This window comes from Pseudopodoces humilis, chromosome 2 (genome assembly GCF_049639895.1).
Source record: "Pseudopodoces humilis isolate 2021_Gansu_Grassland_sample_001 chromosome 2, ASM4963989v1, whole genome shotgun sequence".
Taxonomy (NCBI): Eukaryota; Metazoa; Chordata; class Aves; order Passeriformes; family Paridae; genus Pseudopodoces; species Pseudopodoces humilis.
In genome coordinates, this window is record NC_142201.1 from 34,489,933 (window position 1) to 34,510,153 (window position 20,221).

General features: G+C 39.3%; 1 protein-coding gene across 10 annotated transcripts; it reads right to left on the bottom strand.

Annotated features, from left to right (window-relative positions):
• Positions 1 to 212: 212 nt before the first annotated feature.
• LOC102105404 (arylsulfatase D-like) lies at positions 213 to 14,874 on the bottom strand. Of its 10 annotated transcripts, none has more exons than XM_014252916.2 (11): positions 14,775 to 14,874; positions 12,422 to 12,471; positions 11,741 to 11,890; positions 9,827 to 9,948; positions 8,224 to 8,346; positions 4,720 to 5,143; positions 3,797 to 3,933; positions 2,589 to 2,723; positions 2,042 to 2,204; positions 1,639 to 1,760; positions 213 to 1,349 (listed from the first exon to the last, which is right to left on the bottom strand). In XM_014252916.2, the coding sequence occupies exons 2-11, from the start codon at positions 12,445 to 12,447 to the stop codon at positions 982 to 984; spliced, it is 1,770 nt and encodes a 589-aa protein (XP_014108391.2). In that variant the 5' UTR covers positions 12,448 to 12,471; positions 14,775 to 14,874; the 3' UTR covers positions 213 to 981. The 10 variants fall into 10 exon arrangements, 9 of the variants coding, with proteins under 9 accessions (XP_014108391.2, XP_014108382.2, XP_087907969.1 ...); XM_014252907.2 differs by lacking the exon at positions 14,775 to 14,874 and adding an exon at positions 14,326 to 14,552; XR_015771946.1 differs by lacking the exon at positions 14,775 to 14,874 and adding an exon at positions 14,326 to 14,552 and having other exon boundaries at positions 1,332 to 1,349; positions 1,639 to 1,944.
• Positions 14,875 to 20,221: the final 5,347 nt, after the last annotated feature.

The following is a 20,221-nucleotide window of genomic DNA, read 5'->3' on the forward strand; positions in this document are numbered from 1 at the left end:
TAGTTCAAAGCCCTAAAATCTATGTAATTTCATTGTAAAATGCAGTGCAAAGCCATATCTCCTTAGAAAGTCTGCCTAGGGTCACACCACTGAAGGTGTTTGTTCTGTTGGTTTGGGTATATGTGTTTTTTTAGTACTGGCACGATCCCTTTATACAAGTTATAGCTTGCAAAAATATATATATTGCTACCAAATATTTTTTTACTCCAATATGACTCTCAAATGTACTTTATTTTTCTACAACTGACATTAAAACACTGCAAATTATTAATTAAAAACATTTTTATTAGCATCTTATATGCAATAAAATTGTTTTGCCAAATCAGTATGCTGCAGGACCTCTTTCTGATGGGCAGAATGCTTCTCTCACTTATATAACTGTTGCAGAGGTATACTGCACATTAATATTTTATACCTCATATTATCTGTGACATAGGTTATTTTTACCCAGATAAAGCTCAGATCACAAGTTCACAACTCGAGGAAAATCCCTCACTACATCAGATTTCCTCCACCTCAGGAGGAGCAGCATCTCAACAGAGATAATAGAGCAGTACAGGAAGCAGTAATGACTACAATTACTATGTTTAAATAGAGTAGAACTGTGATTTGTGGGCTATAGAGACACAACTGCAAACATTTAGAGGTTTATTTTTATTTCTTACTGCTGCCTGCTCAGCACTGTGCACTTGGCTCTCTGCAGCATTTTTCAACTGTGTTCCTTGAGAAGGCATAAATTAGTCAGATATTGGGAACACACCTCTACAGTTTTCTCTTATACTCAAATCTGCAAAACCAGGATTTCCTTAAACCTTTAGCTAGTGGCAAAGAACGAAGGGGAAAACTTCTGATTGATATTCCTTTTCTTCTTCTTTATTTTCATCCACTTTGCTTCCCAGGAGAAGAAAAAACTCAATTATTATCTGATATCTTTGTCAGCAGAGTACTCAGTGGCACAGGATGTGTCATTAGACATGCATCTCAGAAAATCTGTGTGCTGTCATCTTCCTTATCACACCAACAGAGTGGGAATGTCCCACAGCACGGCTGCAGCCATGGCTTCCACACCACGTTGGACACAGAGAGCTGCTCTGGCACTGGAGTCAGAGTCCTGCGGTGCTCCTCTATGGCTCTGCCAATCTTCCTTATGACAGTCTCAAAGAGGGGCTCTGTGTCAGCCGAGAGAGGTTTGGCTTCTGAAGGGTCTTGTGAGAGCTCAAACAGCAATGGAGGCTCATGATGGGCCACTCCTTCCCCAAAGCATGGGCAAAATCCTCTGTCATAACAAGCCCCAGCTCCAGGAGGACTGAAGATGGGAGTCACATAATGAGCCTTCCAAACAGCTCCAGCTGGCAGGAAAGAAAGAATCACAGAAGGCTGGTTATCATTTATCACAGGGAAGAACGAATGTTTTTCTAAAGTTCATTTCTGGATGCACTTGAGCTCTGCACTTATTAGTTAAAGTCATACTGTAATTTTTCCTGGTGCTGTACAATCCAGGCAATGCTAGCAAGTTCTTTACCACGTTACACCTGAACTACTTGGAAAAACATAATCCCAGAAAAAAAACAACCTGTTGGAACCACGTGCCCTCCTGTAGACTGGATCCAACTCTTTGGAAAGAAGCTGTGTACTCACTGTCCTTCTGGTGCCAGCGTGCAGCGTGTAAGTGAGTGCCGCAGTAGTGGAACAGGAACTCGTGCTCCGAGTGCGCCACCGTGCCTCGCAGTAGGGGCAGCAGATCCCGGCCATCAATCACCCTAGCATGAGAAACAGACCACAGGGCTGAGGGGAGCTGTGCCTCCTCTGCACACCTCCAGCTGCAACAGGCAGCTCTGGACAAGAAAGAGGATTGCAGGAGATGGCAGGTAGGGGCTGAATCTCAAAGGTAGAGAAGAGGTGACAGAGCTCGTAGACATTGATGTGTCTAGAAAAGCAGCAGGACTGAAAAAGAAAACATCAAATTATTAAAATGTGTTTCCAAACTAGATTTTCCATTGTTTTGGGAAAGAAGGAAGAAGAAAGATGCTTTTGTTTGTACCTGTCCTGAGGCACTGTCCCTCCAGCCAAATGAACTACTGTAGGATAAATATCCATAAGGCTTGTAGGTTCATCAATAACGCTGCCTGCAGGTAACACTCCTGGCCATCTAAATATCCCTGGGACACGGATTCCTCCTTCCCATCCTCCCATAGCTTTTCCACCTTTCATAAAATAAAAAAAAAAGAAAAAAAAAATACATTTGATTTAAAATAAAGAGAATTTTTGCACAATTTTTTGTATTATCATGTTATCTTGATGAGCCTTCTTTACTCTTTTGTTTTTGCTGCTAAGCTCCTACTGAGCATTAACGAAAGTGTGTTCAGTAGGCCAGACCCCGACAATCTGAGAATTCATGCTTAAAAAGGACACCTGTCCAGATTAGAATTTACTACATTGCTACATGCTTGATTAGAGCAAGACATTTTTGCTTCTTGGTAACAAACCAGTGTTACTTCTCGAGTGTACAGTCTTTCTTAAGCCTTAGGGGTGTCCTAAGCTTTTCAACTAGTTTTTGCTGGTTTGTCACTGTCCCTGGCAGCTCTTACCTTTGTATATTCCATTCCAGCCACCCAGCTGCCTTTTGCCTTCTTGTCGTTCCAGCCATCCACCATGATCAGAGGCAAAGTAAACCAGTGTAGTATGTCTCAAGCCTTCCTTGTCAACAGCGTCTAGAACCTGGCCTATAAGTGCAAGAATATGGGTATATTAAAAAGCAGGAATATCCCTCATACTACATAAATTTTAACCTCTGACTTGTGAGCATTTACAAGTCAAGGCCACCCATTGTTTAATATTTTTTAAGACTGAGATTTGTAGTTATCATATGGAAAGAAATTATGATCTAAAGCCCCCAAAAGTTAGTGGCTGCATCGCTGGTGGCCATCATGAAAAATATGGAAAAAACATAAGGTTACCTTCATATTGTCTAGACCAAAGTTAGGATTTCCATTACATTACTGAATAGATATAATATGCATTAATAACAAAGTTCCTTTAAAATGAAAAGTAATTCTTGAGCTGTTTCTGATGTCCTCAGTTATATTTACAGTGTCTAATTATTTGACTGTTAGATTTGAAACCAGTTCCTCTCTGTATGTGTACCTGACTTTACTCTCTTTTGCAAATGTGGGTACTTTTTGTCCCTCATGACTGAATGATAAATAATTCTCTTTCCCCTCCAGAAAAACAGGCTGAAAAATAACATGAATCTTATAGTGGGGGGCATACCAGGTAATCCTGATGAACATTTCTGTATTTATGATTGTGACTGAAAAATATTTAGTATTGTGCTTAATACAGCAGTCACAAATAAATAGCCTGCTCTTTTTCAATTGAAATTAATTTGCTTATCGGTTTTATCACCTTCTGACATGTCCTATTTAGAAATGATCATAAGAGGCTGAGATGACCTGGTCTTTATTAATCATAGAAAATGAAATAATTCTCACATATTTAGAAGGAAGAACAGGAGAGCTCCTTGGCAGGAGCTAAGAGGACATGGTTAAAACTGGTAAACACTTGACAAAAAAAAAAAAAAAAGAAAAGTGAACATTTGGCCCAAGACTGGAGTAAGTAAAAAAACAACAAACCAACACTACAAATCAACAGTGCTCACACAAGATTGACAGATGTTCATTAAATTATTAAGATTTTTTTTACATGCTTTTTAATAATCTTTCTTGTCCTTTTAATAAAACTTTTTATTTAGATACAGATATTAGATGGATGGAGACATTACTATATGCTAACTTACCCACCATCCAGTCCATCTCTTCTACGTTGTCTCCATATAAACCATGTCTGCTCCTCCCAATAAACTTCTCCGTGGTGAGGAGAGGAGTGTGGGAATGCAAAAAGGAAAGAAAGAGGAGGAATGGTCTGTTCTTATTTCTACAAAAAAGAAATCAACACTGTGTTATTGGAAGGAATGTTCTCAATGCAGATCAGTTGTAGTGAAAAATGATACTATTTTTGTATAGATATTTCAACAATCCCTTCAGAAACACCTTACTTTGTAAGATGTTACGACCCAATGATTAGGATGTCATAGAATAATTTTGGGCCTGTATAAAATTATTCTTTTTCTACCCTGAGTCATAGATATAAAACTTCCAGGTTGAAGATCCAGTTTCTGGAATCGCAAAAGTACCATTGTGCTACTGAAGTAAAGGCAGCAGGTTCATCTCCTGCCAGCTGTTTCCCACTTATCAGTCCATATGATAAGACTACATCAGAGCTCTGCTTCTCCTTCCCTGGCCCACACACACATTTCTGACATCACCTGCCGTTCCTTAAAGCTGCAATGCTTTAGCATTGATAGATATAGCATTGGTCTCATTGGTAGATATACATATTTCTTAAATACAGTCTAGGAATATTCAATACAGCCCATGGAAATTGGTAAGTATTATCAGCTTTAGTGAACCTAGGAATAAAGGGCATCCTTTAAACAGTAGGTTGTTTTTTTTCTTTTGAATTACATGATATAACTATTGATATTATTTAAAATGAATAAAAATAAAAGTACTTATAATCCTACACAATGTTATAAAAAATTATAAAAGAAATTATAAAAATTATAAAAATGTATGAAGACATGAAACAGGAAAGTGCTCTTTACAAGTAGCAAAATGTGCAAGGATGAGAAAATTTGTGGTCAAAGAAAGTCCACTTCACCTTTCAATAAATGAAATGGACTCTCTCAAGATAAGGGACGTAGTTCTGTCTGTCACCATTGGCTGCTCAGTTATCCCATGGTTTCTCATCATAATGCAGTTCCAGTACCGTACAAATCCATAACTTGAGAACCAGGATATGAAGAACAGGAGACTAAACCCAGCAAGGCAGGTCAGTGTTTTCCAGCGGACTGAAATCAAGCCGGTCAGTCGTCCAAGGACAGCGGTGAGTGTAATGAGGCCAATCATTTGAGTGGAAAGCCAGAGTTTCCTTCTAAAGGCTCTGTCCATCTCTGGTGTTTCTGTTGGCTGACAGTCACTTATTAGTGTAAAAGGCATGCCATAGAAATAGTCAAATCCATGTTTCAAAGGATGATGGCAATGGTCGTTGCGGGATTCACAGTTAACACCTTGATGCCACTTCCCTGAACACAGAGGTTATTAAAATATAAAGAGATAATATTTTAAAATAATGGACTTTTCCTTATACAAAACATTTCTCAAAAAGTGGTTGGTTGTTTTCTGCTTCTTCATCCTACACAGAAATATACCAAGTATGTAGTTATACAATGGGATTGACTAAAGTAAACCTCTATAATTTATAATTTTTCAGCACATTTATTTGTGTTCTGTATATATACTCATGCCCTATAGTTTTGATCAAACATTTAAAAAAAAAGCCTATAAAAGCAAATAGAAATTGAGAAAAATTCCGAACTGAGCAAAAAATTCCTGTAGCCTTCCTGGCCACTTGTCAAGTAGCAAAGAGGAGGAAGCTGTCCTTTTGTAAGCTTAGGGGAAAAAAAAAACCAACTTGTTTTGTTGTTCCTTTTACCTTCAAAGTGCTACACAGACTTGCTCCTGTGAGTGCTTGATGTCAGGACTACAGCAACACTCAGTGTTGGTGCCAGATTGATAAGGGAAGATACGGATAGAGCAGTCAAGCAACTGTTTGCCAGACAAACTACTGGATCCAGAACAATTTGAGCTCAGGAAATCAGGATTTCTCAAGAAGCTGTACATTTGTAAGTGTGATGGTCATTATAGCTCCATATACTGAATAAGAATAAGAGTTTGTTTTTAAATATTTTTCCATTTATTCATATTTAATCAAATTTTAAAAGGTTAAAGCCTACTTCTTTTAAATACTGAAGTCTTCATATACAAGAAGGACCATCCTTTGACCTTTTGCAACACAATTTGTTCTTCATTATGAACATACCAACTACTGTCTTGAATGGCACATCAAAACCATGCTTTTTCTTCCCCTCCAGTCTATTCAAATAGACTGATTAGGAACTTACATGGTGACATAGCAAGTTGGCTCATTTTGTTCAAACACTAAGGTATGAGAATGTCTCAACTGAGTGAACAAAATCTACCATTCATCAGAGGTTTAACTGAATTTTGTGCAGATCTTGGATGTCAGATCAAAATGGACATTAAAAATTTTACTCTAAAACTAAATTGAAACTAATTCTTATTGTGGAGACAGGAACTGTGCACTTCCAGGATGCTGTTATCCTCAAGAAATGGTTCTGTGTGTTATCAGTACATATAATGTACTGATATATATAAATACTGTAATGTATATATATATACATATATATATATATAAATACTGATATATGTAAATACTGTACATATTAAGTAGCCACCCTGAGTACATTTCAATAGAATTGCAATGCATTACAATAGGAGCAGAAAAACTACCCCAGAGGAGAAAAATTGCTGCTTCTTGGCTGTAAGTATTTAAAAAATAAAAAAAAAGGATGGAAGTTCTAGGGATGAATTGCTTTCAGCTAAAATCTCTACTCAGTTTACCTCCTGACACATTTAGAGCTAGCTCTAGAATGAAACAGGTTTGTAACCAATACATAGATGTGTTGGTCATAAACACAGGTGCAGCTAAAGTATTCTTGGAATTCAGATGCACTCCAACACCTCAATCTCCAGCTGAGGTCGATAAAGGTTTCTGACATGATAGAAAAGAATCAAATCTCCAGAAGCTAAACTAAGTGTATAATTAAGATAAATTAATCTCTGAGGGCATTAGTTATACAGCATTGGTTTTCTGACTACAAAGAACCTTCAAAGCATTTCCAAAAAAATCTCATTATCACCTCAAGCTGCAGGTTATTAATAGGATTTAACTTTGCAATTAAACTGGTTGTGCTCAGGGCAAAACAATCACAAACAATTCAGGTGAGACTACTTAGTGCTCATTCAGCTGTGGTGACGTGGGTGGATGCTAAGATTTTTTGCTTCATGACTTGAATGCAAAATTCTTGTGGTATTTTGTGTGTCACTTATCATTGGGGATTTCCATCATCCCCCGTGGTGCAATTAATCAGGATCTGTCAATCTGGTTAATCTAAGTGATGCTTTTTGGCATCTGTAGTGTGATTTTTAGCTGAGATGCCCACAGGGAAGATGCCTCCCCATTTTGCTTCTCCGAGGCAAGCAGCACAGCTCAGCTGCAGGGCAATTCCCTGGGGAGAGTGGAAACAAATCTGATTGTTCTGCTAGTGATAACATGCTGAAACCAAGATGTTTTATGAGCCGGTTAAAACAACTGAAATAAAATTGCTACCAAACTAACAGGAGATGGAGCTTCAGTAATGTAGAATTTAAATTGCTTGGAAGGCTTCTTTTAGTTTTGTCCCATGTGGTTTAGATTTATTCTGCTGAATGAATATAAATATGTTTCTGCAGGAAGTTTTATTAATAAATTCAGTTGGTTTGTGCAGCTAATATTTTTATGTGCCAGGTACAGATTTTGGATTTTGACATTTTACATGCTCAGATAAAAATCAGCTAGGAATGTTTGTGCTTTATCAGCTTGTGCGACTATATGACACATTCAAGGTAAATAATTATTTGAAACAAGATGATGACCAAAAGTTACAACTGTACTAAAAAATATCATTACAAAACATGAAGTAAAATAAAATTCACATTGATGCTGAAGAAGGCAGTGGTTTTGGGCTGTACTTAAATCTTGGTGAGCTATAGTGGAAGGCTGTGACTGAAGAAAAAAATAATTGCTTTGTTTCTGTTTCTGAAAGGCCCAATCTTGTGACACTATTAACTGTCTCTAATGTTTCAGTAGCAGCTGTTCCCTGTTGTGTGAATCTGCTTTGAACTGTGTAAAACATCATCATGAATATTTAAATGGCACTGATATTTTTACTTTGTTCTTTACTGAAATAATATTGGAATAACTAGCTTATACCTGGTATAATAATATTCATAATTTCTGTTATGTATTTTAACAACCACAGCTGTGCTTGAAAGTGGGTCAATGGTAAAAATTTCCATCTTCATCATATCCTTGTTCTTTTAAGAGAGGTACTTTTCATTTTTTTTACATATTATTCTTAATCAGGAAATAAATATACTACAACTGAAGTATGAGCAGTTCCTAACTAAAACAAATAGTTTGAGTGAGATGTGCAGGTGAAACACATTCAAGAACATCTTTAGGAGAAGAGCACCCCCATACCTATCAGTCCTGTGCTGTAGCCTTGGTGCTGCAGTATTTTGGCAAAAGTGGTTTCGTTTGGAGGAAGCCCTCCTGAGCCAGCATTCCAAAAAATAACACGGTAATCATTTATAGCATCCATCCCTAAAAATGCAATAAAAAACAATCTGAGTAAGTACATACTTTTTTGTTTCCTGATCTCATTGAAATGATAGTGTTAAATGTTTGTCCTAATGCTGTTTGTTTGGGAAAATGAATCTAAGACCCTGGACAAGATTAAGAAAGAGTTAAGACTCACCATAGCACCTATTCTTACTTTTTTGTATCTCATATTGAGATTTTATTTTTTTTATTTCATTTCATTTGGAATGGCACAGTCATGTAGGAGATTTTATATTTTACGGTGGCACCTAGGCAGTATGAAATGCACTTGCTTAGTGTGGGTGTGAGGGCAGGAAGGAGTGTGGGGAGACTCCCTGTCAGTCTCAGACTCCAGCTCACTGAGGGCTGCCAGGGAGCTCAGGGTTTCCTTGCACAGTGACATGGCTGATATCTGATCTCTGAGCCCCACCAAGTATCCATCTTCTCTTCACCTGCAGGTTTACACCCTACCATTTAGTATTTTATCCTGGCATAACCCCATCATCCAGCACTATGTGAAGTTCAGCCTGTCATTGTAGCACTGAACATCTCTGGCCCTGTTATTACAGTGGCAAAGGGTCTGTATGTGCTCGTGTGTGTTTTCAAGCTCCCAGTCTCAGTGGGAGCTGTCATGATAAAAGTAGGATGACATATGAGCTTCAAAATGCCTCAGGAATGAAGGCTCTGAAGATAATTTGCAATAGAACAAACATTTGAGGGTTGCTGTTGGAGACATGTAGAGCTATTTGTTTTTCATACCTCTTCATCTCAGGGATGCATTTTGAGAGGATGGTGTTTTTTCTTCAAAAACACAACTGGGAAAAATAATATTGCTGTCAAACTGTTATGTGCTAGGACAGATTAATTCTGACAGACACATAAAAAGCTTTCCCATGAATGACTTGTTCTGCACCTTGACTGGAGGGAATGGATACACATGTGCACAGGCCTACCCTGATCCCTGCAGGGCTGAGCTGCTTCTGACATCTCATGAGGAGTCACCTATGACAGAAATTAATTTAACTAGTGCTTTGTAAGTTCTTCATACTTTGTGTAATGACTTTTTAGAATGTAACAGTTTGCTCTGGGTCAATTCTGGCTGCAATCTGTACAACAGAACATCAAAACATAACCAAAATTTTGTGTTGTGGGAGACCAAGATGCTCTGCAGAGCTGGTTCTTCTCCGTTCTGCTTCTCCCAGATCAGTTCACAAATACCCTACAAATACAGAAGCCACCTCAAAGGTACTTAGCCTTTAATAATTAATTATTAAAGTATTATAAATTTATATAAACTATAGAATATTATTATACATTAATTATAATTTAATAATTGTCTGACACCTCATGTGTCTCAGTGAGGGATGGAGTGTCTGTGACATCCCTATTGGCACATCCTCATTTCTTCTGTGCCCATTGTAGGACATTGCTCTCTCCAGCAATAAAGCAATGTTTAAAGGGTGTGTGGCTTTGCAAGGCAAACCTGATCGGAGGGGATATCTGCCAGTGAGGAAAGCTGCTCTGCTGGGGGTGCAAAGTGGAGCTGCAGCGATGTGTTGGGTCAGCTTCACTCCTTCCTTTGCCAGGCGATCGATGTTCGGGGTCCTAAAAACGCAACCAGCGCTGCCAGATATCATCCAGAGAGTCTTTCAAGGGAATAAGAAATTATATACTTATCTTTATTTTTGGAAGTTTCTTCTATTTGAAGATGGCCAGGGAATATTTTTATAATTTATTTTAATTTTCTCAAGTGTTTGGGAAATATTTCTTTTTTTCTTTCTTAATTAAAAATCAGTATCTGGATTAATTAATGGTAAAAAGACAACCATTCTTTTTTCTTCCCCCCCATTCCTCCCCATCCTATGAAAAGCCTTGCAGAAATCATAGAATTGTAGAATGGTTTGGGCAGGAAGGAACCTTAAAGATCACGAAGTTCCAACCCCCCTGCCATGGGCAGGAACACTTTCCACTAGATGAGGTTGCTCAGAGCCCCATCCAACCTGGCTTTGAACACTTCCAAGGATGGGGCATCCACAGCTTCTTGGGACATGCTCCAGTGCCTCAGCGCCCTCACAGCAAAGACCTTTAATTCCTCCAGAGCTGCCTTTCTTAAACTTGCTTCTTACAGAGCAGTGTATCAGCCTGTGCATCAGCGTAATGGTAATTTAGTTGCCACAGGGTGACAGTGGTTGACTAGACAAGACGCTACATGAATTACAGTACAGATAAGGAAGCTAACAAGGTACTTCTCATGACATTTGTAGGGAAAAGGAGAAAAATGGAAAGAAATCCTGCGTGTTTTCACGCTGTAGTGGCAATCTCTCATGGCAATATGAATTAAGCCACAGTGTGAGTAAGTAGGTGAGAAGAGTGTACTTTTATTTTAAATTAGATTGAGCTCCAATTTTACAATTTTGATTTCATGTTTGTCAGTTCAATGGTGTTCACAAGTAGGCAAAACCTTCAGTAGGATTTTGAAAGATCCTGGATGTTTTGCTGCTTTGTACTTGTACTGTTATGGATTCCTCTCTCAAAGACACATTGCCAGGAAACATCTGCAACAAGACTTCTTATTCTCTACAGCCTTTTGCCAGAGGTCCAGTCTGGGGTAACCTGGCAAAGCAGTTGGTGTAGTTCAGCACAATTGCCATCTCAGTTTGCTGATAAATATTCCTCCTCAAGGGAGCACTAGGTCTCTTCCTAAACTGCTATTTCAAAATCCTGCTATTCTTTGCACTGCAGAGAACCAGCTGCTAAGAGAGCCCAGATACTTAGTCACCCTGCTGGTACACCCTGAATGTGTAAAGAGAAAATCCATGCCTTGGGAACGATGCTGTGGAGGCCTGGCTCTGCAGAGCCCTGTCAGTTACCTATGATCACCAGCTGCCTGTCAGGAACTTGCTGACTGAAGCCTTTCAGGGTAAGATTCCCAGAACTTTGCTGGATGAGGGGAGGAATTGTAGCAAATTTGGTTTTGTTCAAACAGCTTACAAGCCAGGAGGCAATACTGTGGCACAACTTTCAAAAAGGAAGGCAAATTCTCCGTCCTTGATGCTGGAAAGAGAAATAGTTCCTGGTAACATTACTCATTGCAATCATTTAACTGTGTTTTGATTTGAGACTGGGAAGGAACAGTAACAGAATTAAAAAGAGGTAATGAGGCCTGTGTGTTAAAAGAGGGGACAATATTTCTATCTTTGGGTATAGCTGTTTTTTAAGTGTTAGGCAATTAAGAAATACACAAAAATGGTTGTCATATTCCCATAGTAAAGCAACACCACACAGCAGAGCTGGCCCTGGGAATGCCCTCCAGGCTATGAGATAATACTGGGCAGAGGATTTTGGGTTTACACTAAATATCACACCAGCTCTTCACCCTTAAGGTCAGCTTCCTTACCTGATAGTATCATTCCCATAGCAACCTACATCCCCTATGCCAAGATCATCAGCCAGCAAAAGGACAAAGTTTGGCTGTGTGATGGTGGAAGGCTGTGTGAATGGTGCTTGCAGAAGCAGACCAAAAATCAGGGGTGTAACCAGGGGTGACCTGAAACACAGAAGAGGGAAAGAAGCCAGTGACCTGGCCATTGATCACTGCTCCTGCACATAGCCAGAGACCCTCAAATGTGAGCTTGGCTGCAGAGCAGACCACTCTGCCCAGACACAGAGGGTGTGCTAAGTGTTTATCATTCACCCAAACTGATGTAATGAAGAGGAAAATGTCAGGACCATAACTTTAAAATCTCCTTTCCTGATTGTTTCCAAGTTTCCTGTGAGCGGTCTCACATTGGAATTTACATGCAGCAGATGGCATACAAGTGATTTTGCTTCATGGCTTTGGATGTTTATGAAGAATTGTTCTGGGAAGCTGAGAATGGGGTCAACTTCCTCTGACATCGCTTTTGCCTGGACTGGGATCTTTGGGTTGTGAAAAATTTAATAACAAGATAAACAAGCAAAAATCACATGGTGAGATAAACAATGCTACTCTTTTGTAACACCGCATTACGTCATTATTAAGCTTCACTCACTTTAGATCTAAGTATGATAAAACAGTAACTCATGGCTTTTTTCTTACCAATGAGACATTAGTTGCCAAATCATTTCTGCATTTGGAGTGTTCAAGTCCTGCAAAACGAAGAATACTTTGTCATAGTTACACCTTCCTAGTAGTAGATGTAGTAGAAATAGATTAAAAGCTTACTCAAAGCCTGTTAACATTATGTTTTATTTACTCCAGTGCACCTCAGATCAGACCCTAAATGAAGAAGAGTAAAAGCATTAATGATATTTTTATTGCTAGCCCTTCACTTATCAGAGGGATTTTTCTTTTTGTGTAAAGAAGTTTATCTCAAAATAATTCTATTTTCTTACATGAATCATCTATATAAAAAATACTATTCAGAAAGGAAAAAATATTTTAAAATACAGTCCTCAATATAATTTATTTTTCTATAATCATAGACAATAGCAGCATTGTGCTTTTTCACATAATGTGCTAAGTTTCCTTTCAGGCTTGTAATCCGGATGCATTTTTTTAGTTGTAAAAATTCTAGTCATCTTTTTCCAACAATTGTAATTTCTTGGAAGAATTTGTGACCTCTTGTTATTTAACTCTGAGAATAAAGAGGTTTCTCTGGGACTTTTCCTTTCACTGTCAGGACAGTGAGATAAACTATTTGAAGACTTTGAAGTAGGGGCCAAGTCAGCTTTGTTCTAAAGCTTTAAAACAGACTTATTTGAAATTTATCTCACATCTGGCTGAACTGTGTCAAGCATCTCAGTTTTATGAATTATGTTTGTTTCCTATTTATTTTTGTTTTCCAGAAATGATGTATTAAACAGTTTAGTTAATATTAGTTAATAGTTTAATAGTTCTTGCATTTTATCCATCAGTACTAAAAGCTTCAATGGGAAAAATTAAATTTCTGTGCTTAGAAAACTGGCATCCAAACACTTGCTTACAAGTGCCAGAGCTGATGCAGCATTGCTATCTAGAGATACTCAGTTTCCTGCATGTGAGTTTGTGCCTTTGCTGCATCCTAAGTAGTTATAGGAAATGTACAAGGAACACCTCAGCCATCTCTAATATTTACACGCTATGAGCCTCCAAAACAGCTGAAGTAAAAGGGAGTTGGAAATAATCAGATTTAATTGTGTCATTGGGTTGTCACTGACTGCCTGTGTTTCACAGTAGACACACAGATTTAAGGCACAGCCTGGAGCTCGAGGCTGAGCTTCCCCAGAAGCTGCCTGTAAAATAGCAGAAGGCTGATATACTGACTGGTATTATCCCTGTCAAACCATTTCCTCAGTGAAAGGTGATGGGAATCCAGGCAGAGAAACTGCAAGCAAGCAGTCCCTGTGCTATCCAAACTGAATTTGGCTTAAAGCAAAATTTTTTCCTCCCTCTCCCACTGTTAATCCCTCCTCCAAAGTATTTAGTTTTTGTCCCTTTCTCCATGTATTTTAATAATCCTAGGGGGAATAGCTTGGAAATAAAATCATTTTATCAATAGTTTTCCTGTATTTAGTCAAAGTTTATAATCAGTTTTTACTTTTCCAACAAAATACTTACAAGATACTAAAATCCCATAAGAGAAAATATTCACGTTTTCAGACATACCATATACACTCTTCTTGAAAACAGTACATACTTGTGGCATCAGTTTGGCAACACTCGGTGAAAAGTCACACAGTTAATACCACTCAGTTCAGTACTGTTCAGTCTGTGAAAATTTCTTTTAAAAATTACTGTTTTGTAGACTTGATACAGATAAAAGAAACCCCCGACTTGTAAACACATAGATTCTAGCTCTCGCTTTGTACATAGTCTTGTACGTGAATAATGTTGTTGTAAAGGAAAAAGTATTTTGAAAACTTCCCTGAGATATTTTTATCTACAGAAGGAAAAATAAATTCCAAATAGCCAATAACATTTTCCTGTGTATTTCCCAACATAGTAATGGAGGAAAAAAGTACCTGGTAAAGTTATGTTCAAAGCAGGCAGCTGATAGACTGGTGACTTAAAACGATTCCAAACTTTTCAGCACGAGGACTGCTGCTACTGCGCAGCGTCTCTGAAGGCAGTCCAGAAATGTGCCCTAGCTGCACGTCCCACAGCTCACCACAGGAAAAGCATGCTATGCCAGAGCTTCCAAGCAGCTGGACGTTCTGGCTTGTCATGGAGTCTCAAGCTGCACTTCCCCCTGCTGTTTGCACAGCTCTGACATTCGCACAGGGACTGAGGGTCAGGCTGGGGAACGCTGCAGACGCAGATAAAATGCTCTCTGCCTAACCACCAGTCTCTCAAGGGATGGGAATGATCTCCTTTGAGTCTGAGACACTTCCGTGAAAGGTACTATAAATAACACTTCCCAATAAACCTCTCCACACTTACACCAAGGAAAAGAGAAAATCGCTGTACTTACAGAGCAGCAGTTCTTTGTTGTAGAAATAGAAATTGAACTAATTGCCTCACTTTATGGCAACCCTGAGTGCATGCTGCAGTGAGGTGCTTGTCTCTGCACACGCTGGGAGAAATAGTTCTAGGGTGGGGAGGAAATGCCGGTAAGAGGCTTGAATTTTCTTTTTCAGAAAATGAGTCATTCAGCTCCACTTCTGAGTGCTGCCTGTTTCCTAGCCTTCACTCAGATGGACAAATTAAGGTTATATTGATTTTTTCTTATGTGAGTCCTCTTGTACTGAGTGCTTTGGGACAGCATGAGGCATTAACCAACAGCAATCTTGCTTCACTAACAGAGAGTTTCCTGCATTTTTGTCTCTTATGAGAGAAGGGAGATATTGTGGTGGGTTGCTGGTATCAATCGCAATGCTCAGGTTGGATTGCTAGTGGAGACCCTCTGAGGCAAGTTATAGCACCATAGGTGATCCCTTCCCTGTTCCCTCCCACCACAACATTAGCATGCTGGAGTGGTTACAGCCAACATGCACAGAAGAATTCGTGTGTCTGGTTTTACTTCTCTCAGGGTCTGCTTTTTGATCCCCACCTGCATTACAGAATCCCAATCTGTACCTCTCTCATTCCCATTCCCCTCATTGAGACTTGAGTACTTCAAGGATTCATTAAGGTCCATAGGATTTCTTGTTGTCTGATGCCCTCTACTGCTGCCTATTTTCTAAAAAGAAACACTTTCTGGCTTTTTCTGTCCAGGTTGCAATCAATCTCTGCAGGGCCCTGCTGACTGAGAGAGCCTCTTCTGCAACTGGGGCCATCTCCACTGCTCTCATATCCTTGTGTTTTTTCCAGGACTTCTACTTCTTGCAAATTTCCACAGAGTTTGTAACTGAGAACCACAAACTATAACTTCTATGTTATTTACTAAATTTAGAATGCAGCAGAATATTGAATGCATGGTTGCAGTTACACGATAGGAACAAACCTTTGCTGTCTTTTACACAGCCCTCTTTAAACACAGAGAGAGGAGACCAGTTTGCTGCTCCAAGTAACGCTTGTTGAAGTCTGGCTGCTGGGAATTGTCACTGGGCATACCTACAGTGTGAAGTTAAAGGAAGAAGGGTTGTGCTCGTGGTCTAAAGATTTTCAGAGCAACAACTTGTGCCCATTTTGGTGTTTGATCTTTGAAGGAGGGAAAGGTCATGAGCCCTCTCATTGATGCTGCTTAAAAATGACATTTTTAAAAGGTCTAGGCAAAGCTAATTCTGTTCCCAACCAATGCACTGAATCTGCACTAGCTGGTTTTCTGCATGGAAATCTTTAAATAGCCTGTATTTTTTCAGAATGTGGAACGAATGTCGAATTTTGCAGAAGCCTTGCATAGTCCTGTCCTTTTCCCCCGTTTTCTTTACTGAGTACTGGCGGCAGTAATACCCTGTAATGCTATTAAAGTGTTTCAACATCTAAGAGCTGAAGGCCCAAGGTAGTGAGGTTTGATGCAGGATATGATGTTTAAGGGGCTCCCTCTAGCGACTTTTACCTCCTATTTGTTTCCAAGTACAGTGGAGCCATACTTGCCTTTCTAAAAGTGATTGCACAATGATGTTGTGATGTTGTTTCTTGGAACTCTGATTCACACTAGGTCTTCAGGGCCTGGATGCCCAGGGACAATTGCAGAGCCTTACCTGTCATCCTGGAGCATGCAATGCTAAGTTACAAATCATGCCATGAAGACTATCCTGTTTTTATATGTTTTTATATCCTGTTTTTATATGCCATTATCTGCTTATTCTAAATTTGGATAGTTACATTGTGTGAGGTGTTAATTTGAGTGTCTTTTAGTCACAGGGGAAAAAAAGGTAATTTTCAGTATGATTCACCTCAGCTATGAATAATTTACATAAGTAAAAGTCAAACTGACACAGAAGTGCCTGTTTCTCTCCATGGGCTACAGTTGGGTACCAGATAGTTACCTCAAAACATGGAGGCCTCCTCATGGCAGATGCTGATGTCTTCATTAAGTCAGAAGAACCTTGTTCTGAGTGTTTAAAGAAAGTCGATGTGATCTCCTGTATTCATAACCATTAGGGTAAGAAAATTGAGCAATAAGGCACTGTTTAGCCACAATGGTGAGTAACGTTGTCATTCTGCCTGACTCTTCTGCACAGACCAGAAGTTTGTGCATCCTAAGGGATCAGTTTTAGTACAATTCCTTTGTGAAGAGAACTAATGAATAGATATAAGCAGTCACCATCTCCAAAGAAGCAAATATTTGAGCAGACTAAAACAACGTATCAGCTCTAAAGCTGTGAATTAGAGAGTAGGATCAAAGAGATGGGGTTTGCATTATTCCTTGTTTAACAGAAAAGAGATTTGCAGCTCAAATGAAAGGTGTATTAGAAACAAATGAAAACGTGAAGATAGCTACATGCACTCAAGTAATGCCTTCAAAGAGGTAAGATACTTATGGCAATACAAGGACTTCTTTTTCTTCTTGCTTCCATGATATTAAATCAAGTTGAGGAAATAGATTTATAGAAAAATTCTCAAAGGATTGGCTTCTAAATTACAGAAAAAAAATTACTTTTTCACCCTTGTTTTTCAACCTGGTTAGCAAGAAAAGAACAAAACAAAGCATTTGTTCAGAGGTTGGAGAAGGATCCATGGTGGGAAATTATGGGTGAAAAAATTATAATTTCTCATACCAGGCTGATCTTACATATACATTGACAGTTTGTAGACTCAGGTATGCAAGTAGAGGGAAGAGAGAATTAATAACAAGGTGGGCCTAATCAAATTAGAATAGTGATCAAAATTCTTATAATATTTGTGTGTGTGGGTGTGATTCTTGGGGCTGTCCTGAGCAGGACCAGGAGTTGGATTTTGACGATCTTTATAACTCCCTTCAAACTCAGGATATTCTATGATTCAGTGGTTGTTAGTAGAACTAACTCACAATTAATCATAGAATCTGGCAGAAAAGCTCGCTTCACTGGCACTGGTGCTCCCGAAGCTTTTCTGTTTCTTTTTCCCTTTTCCCTTCTGTTTTTCTCGTTATTTTCCGTTTGCAGTGCGAGACGTGATGCGCTGGGTATGAAGAGGAGAGGAGCATGAGATGGGAAGCGGCGGGAGCTGCTGCCCTCCGGCGGGGACAGACCGCGCTGCTCCAGACTCCAGCTCTGGGAGCGGTCATCATCATCATCATCATCATGACTGTGTGAGGTTATCCAACAAAAACTAACGACAGAGACAGTAAAATTATCTGTTCCCCCCCCCCCTTTTTTTTTTTATATTTTTTTTTTTTTTAAGTGATAAATGCAAGAGAGTACAGAAATAAATAAAGTTGGACAAAGGGATCCTGGATAGAAAAAGTACAGAAAGAAAAAAAATAAGTGATGGAAAGAGTAGAAGACTACATTCTTCTCCTGTTTTCACTCATTGCATGCAATGATGGAGGAAGATTTATCTCTGGCTGCCTAAGAGGTAGGGAACTGTACCATCATCCTTTTACAGACAAAGAATGTCAAATTCAACCTCGTTTCTCATCAGCCTGTTCTGTTTGTTTGCATCAGCCCTGACTCACTCGTAGTATAGCAGCCCAACAGAGCATCACCAGTATTATCTTACAGGTTGAGCACTGGTAATTTTGGCTGGTATTTGTGACTGATAATTGAATAGAGATGTAAGTACAACTCATCATGAACTTCCTCTCAAAAAAATTACCAGCTGCCATTAAATGCCAGACTAACACAGGACTGAAAGGCTGCATGGAGCAATGGAGTCAGTAGGGGAAAAGAGGCAGCAGCAGAAGCATGACAGTCTTCTTGCCGTTGTCTCATCTTCACTCACCCCTTCCACACAGCTACATCTCAGTTACCTCTCCCACTTGCCATCACATCAGTTGGTCACTTCATCCCATCCACTCAATTTGCTCTTAATATTCCCTTCTTGGGCTGGTGGAGAGATGGTAAATCTACTTTTTGAAGGAAAGAAAAAAAAAATCAACAGTGTTTATTGCAAAACAGACTAATTTAGTTTTTCAAATCCCTGTCACCCTTATGACTTTCCTGTTCTGAAGACACACAAAGCTAGGTAAGAAATCCTGAGACAGCAGTTTGCCACCAGACAGTGCTTATCTGCTGTCTTCTGGCAAAACTTTCCCTCTTATTCTTCCCCCTTTAAAATTGCTAGGTCTGCTCCCCAGTGGTGCCAGGAATTATGAAGTGGCTATTTTAAAGTTCCCTTAATGTCAAGACAAACACTTTCTAAGCACAGGTAGAACTGTCACCAGCCCTTCCATAGTTACATGAAGTAGTTTCTATGAGGTTTGTGGGGAGTGGAGTTTCCCTTTTTTAGTGGAGGAAATAAAACAGGCCCCTGGATAACCTGTCTCCAACCTCCACCAAATGTTTCAATGAAAAGCTAAATGCTCATAGTGAAGATGGGCCAAAGTTTTCTTCGTAGTCTCAGTCCTACCACCTGTAGCAGAAGTTACTTTATATACTTGCACATCGCCCTTCCCATTAAGATCCCCATCACATTCAGTGCACACAATATCCAGTACCCAAGCAATCATTTAAGAACTTTTCCTCACACTTTTTCCAAAGCACGCCTCTAGGCTGACTGCACACTCCTAACTATGTTTGCCTCCAGATCAGAATTTATTTCCCCTGGGGCTTTTTCAGAATATTTGTTGCTGTAGCATTTCCACAGTAGAATTCTAGCAGAAATATACAGCCCTCCATGTATTCAAAGCATGCTCCTGCTAATTTCAGTTGCAGCTGTGTGTTTCAACACTTCTGCAAATAACACCACAAGGGCATCAGTCAGTCAGTCAGACAGAGAATGAGGAACACTCACTCAGTGACCACCTGCAAAAAATCTTGTTTAAGGAACTCTAAAGCAAAGGCTAGGGCAGTCTGGAAATTTTCAGACAAAACAGAGCTTTGTCAAAACCACAGTTTGTGGAGTGTTCTCCTTAAAATATTTCAGACTGAACAAACTGCTATGAAACTGAAAATTATGTCTGGGGGAACTTGGCTTAGACTTCCAAAAGGGCTGTTGGCTGATGAGCCAGGGAAATTGAAAGTGGAAATCTCCAGATTCAAAGGAGCTCATCAACACTCCTCCCTAGGCTGAGAAGCTTTGGAAAGCAAGTACCCTGAGCAGTGTGGGGAAGAAGAACTCACATACATGTCGTGCTACAAGATTTCCTGCAGCCATTGGAATAACTGACATTCATCAGGACTAGAGATAGGATCTGTAGATTGGCCAAAAAAAGTTTTTGTATAAATAGTTTAAAGTCAAAACTGAAACAACTCTAGCCTTAAAAGAAGGAAAAAAAAAAATCAACATTTGTAAAGTGGAAAGTAAACATGACTTTTCAGCCAGCTCTCACTGACAGAAAGGGAATGCAATTCTGATTTAAACAGGATACTGTAATTTCTCTTCTTGCATGTT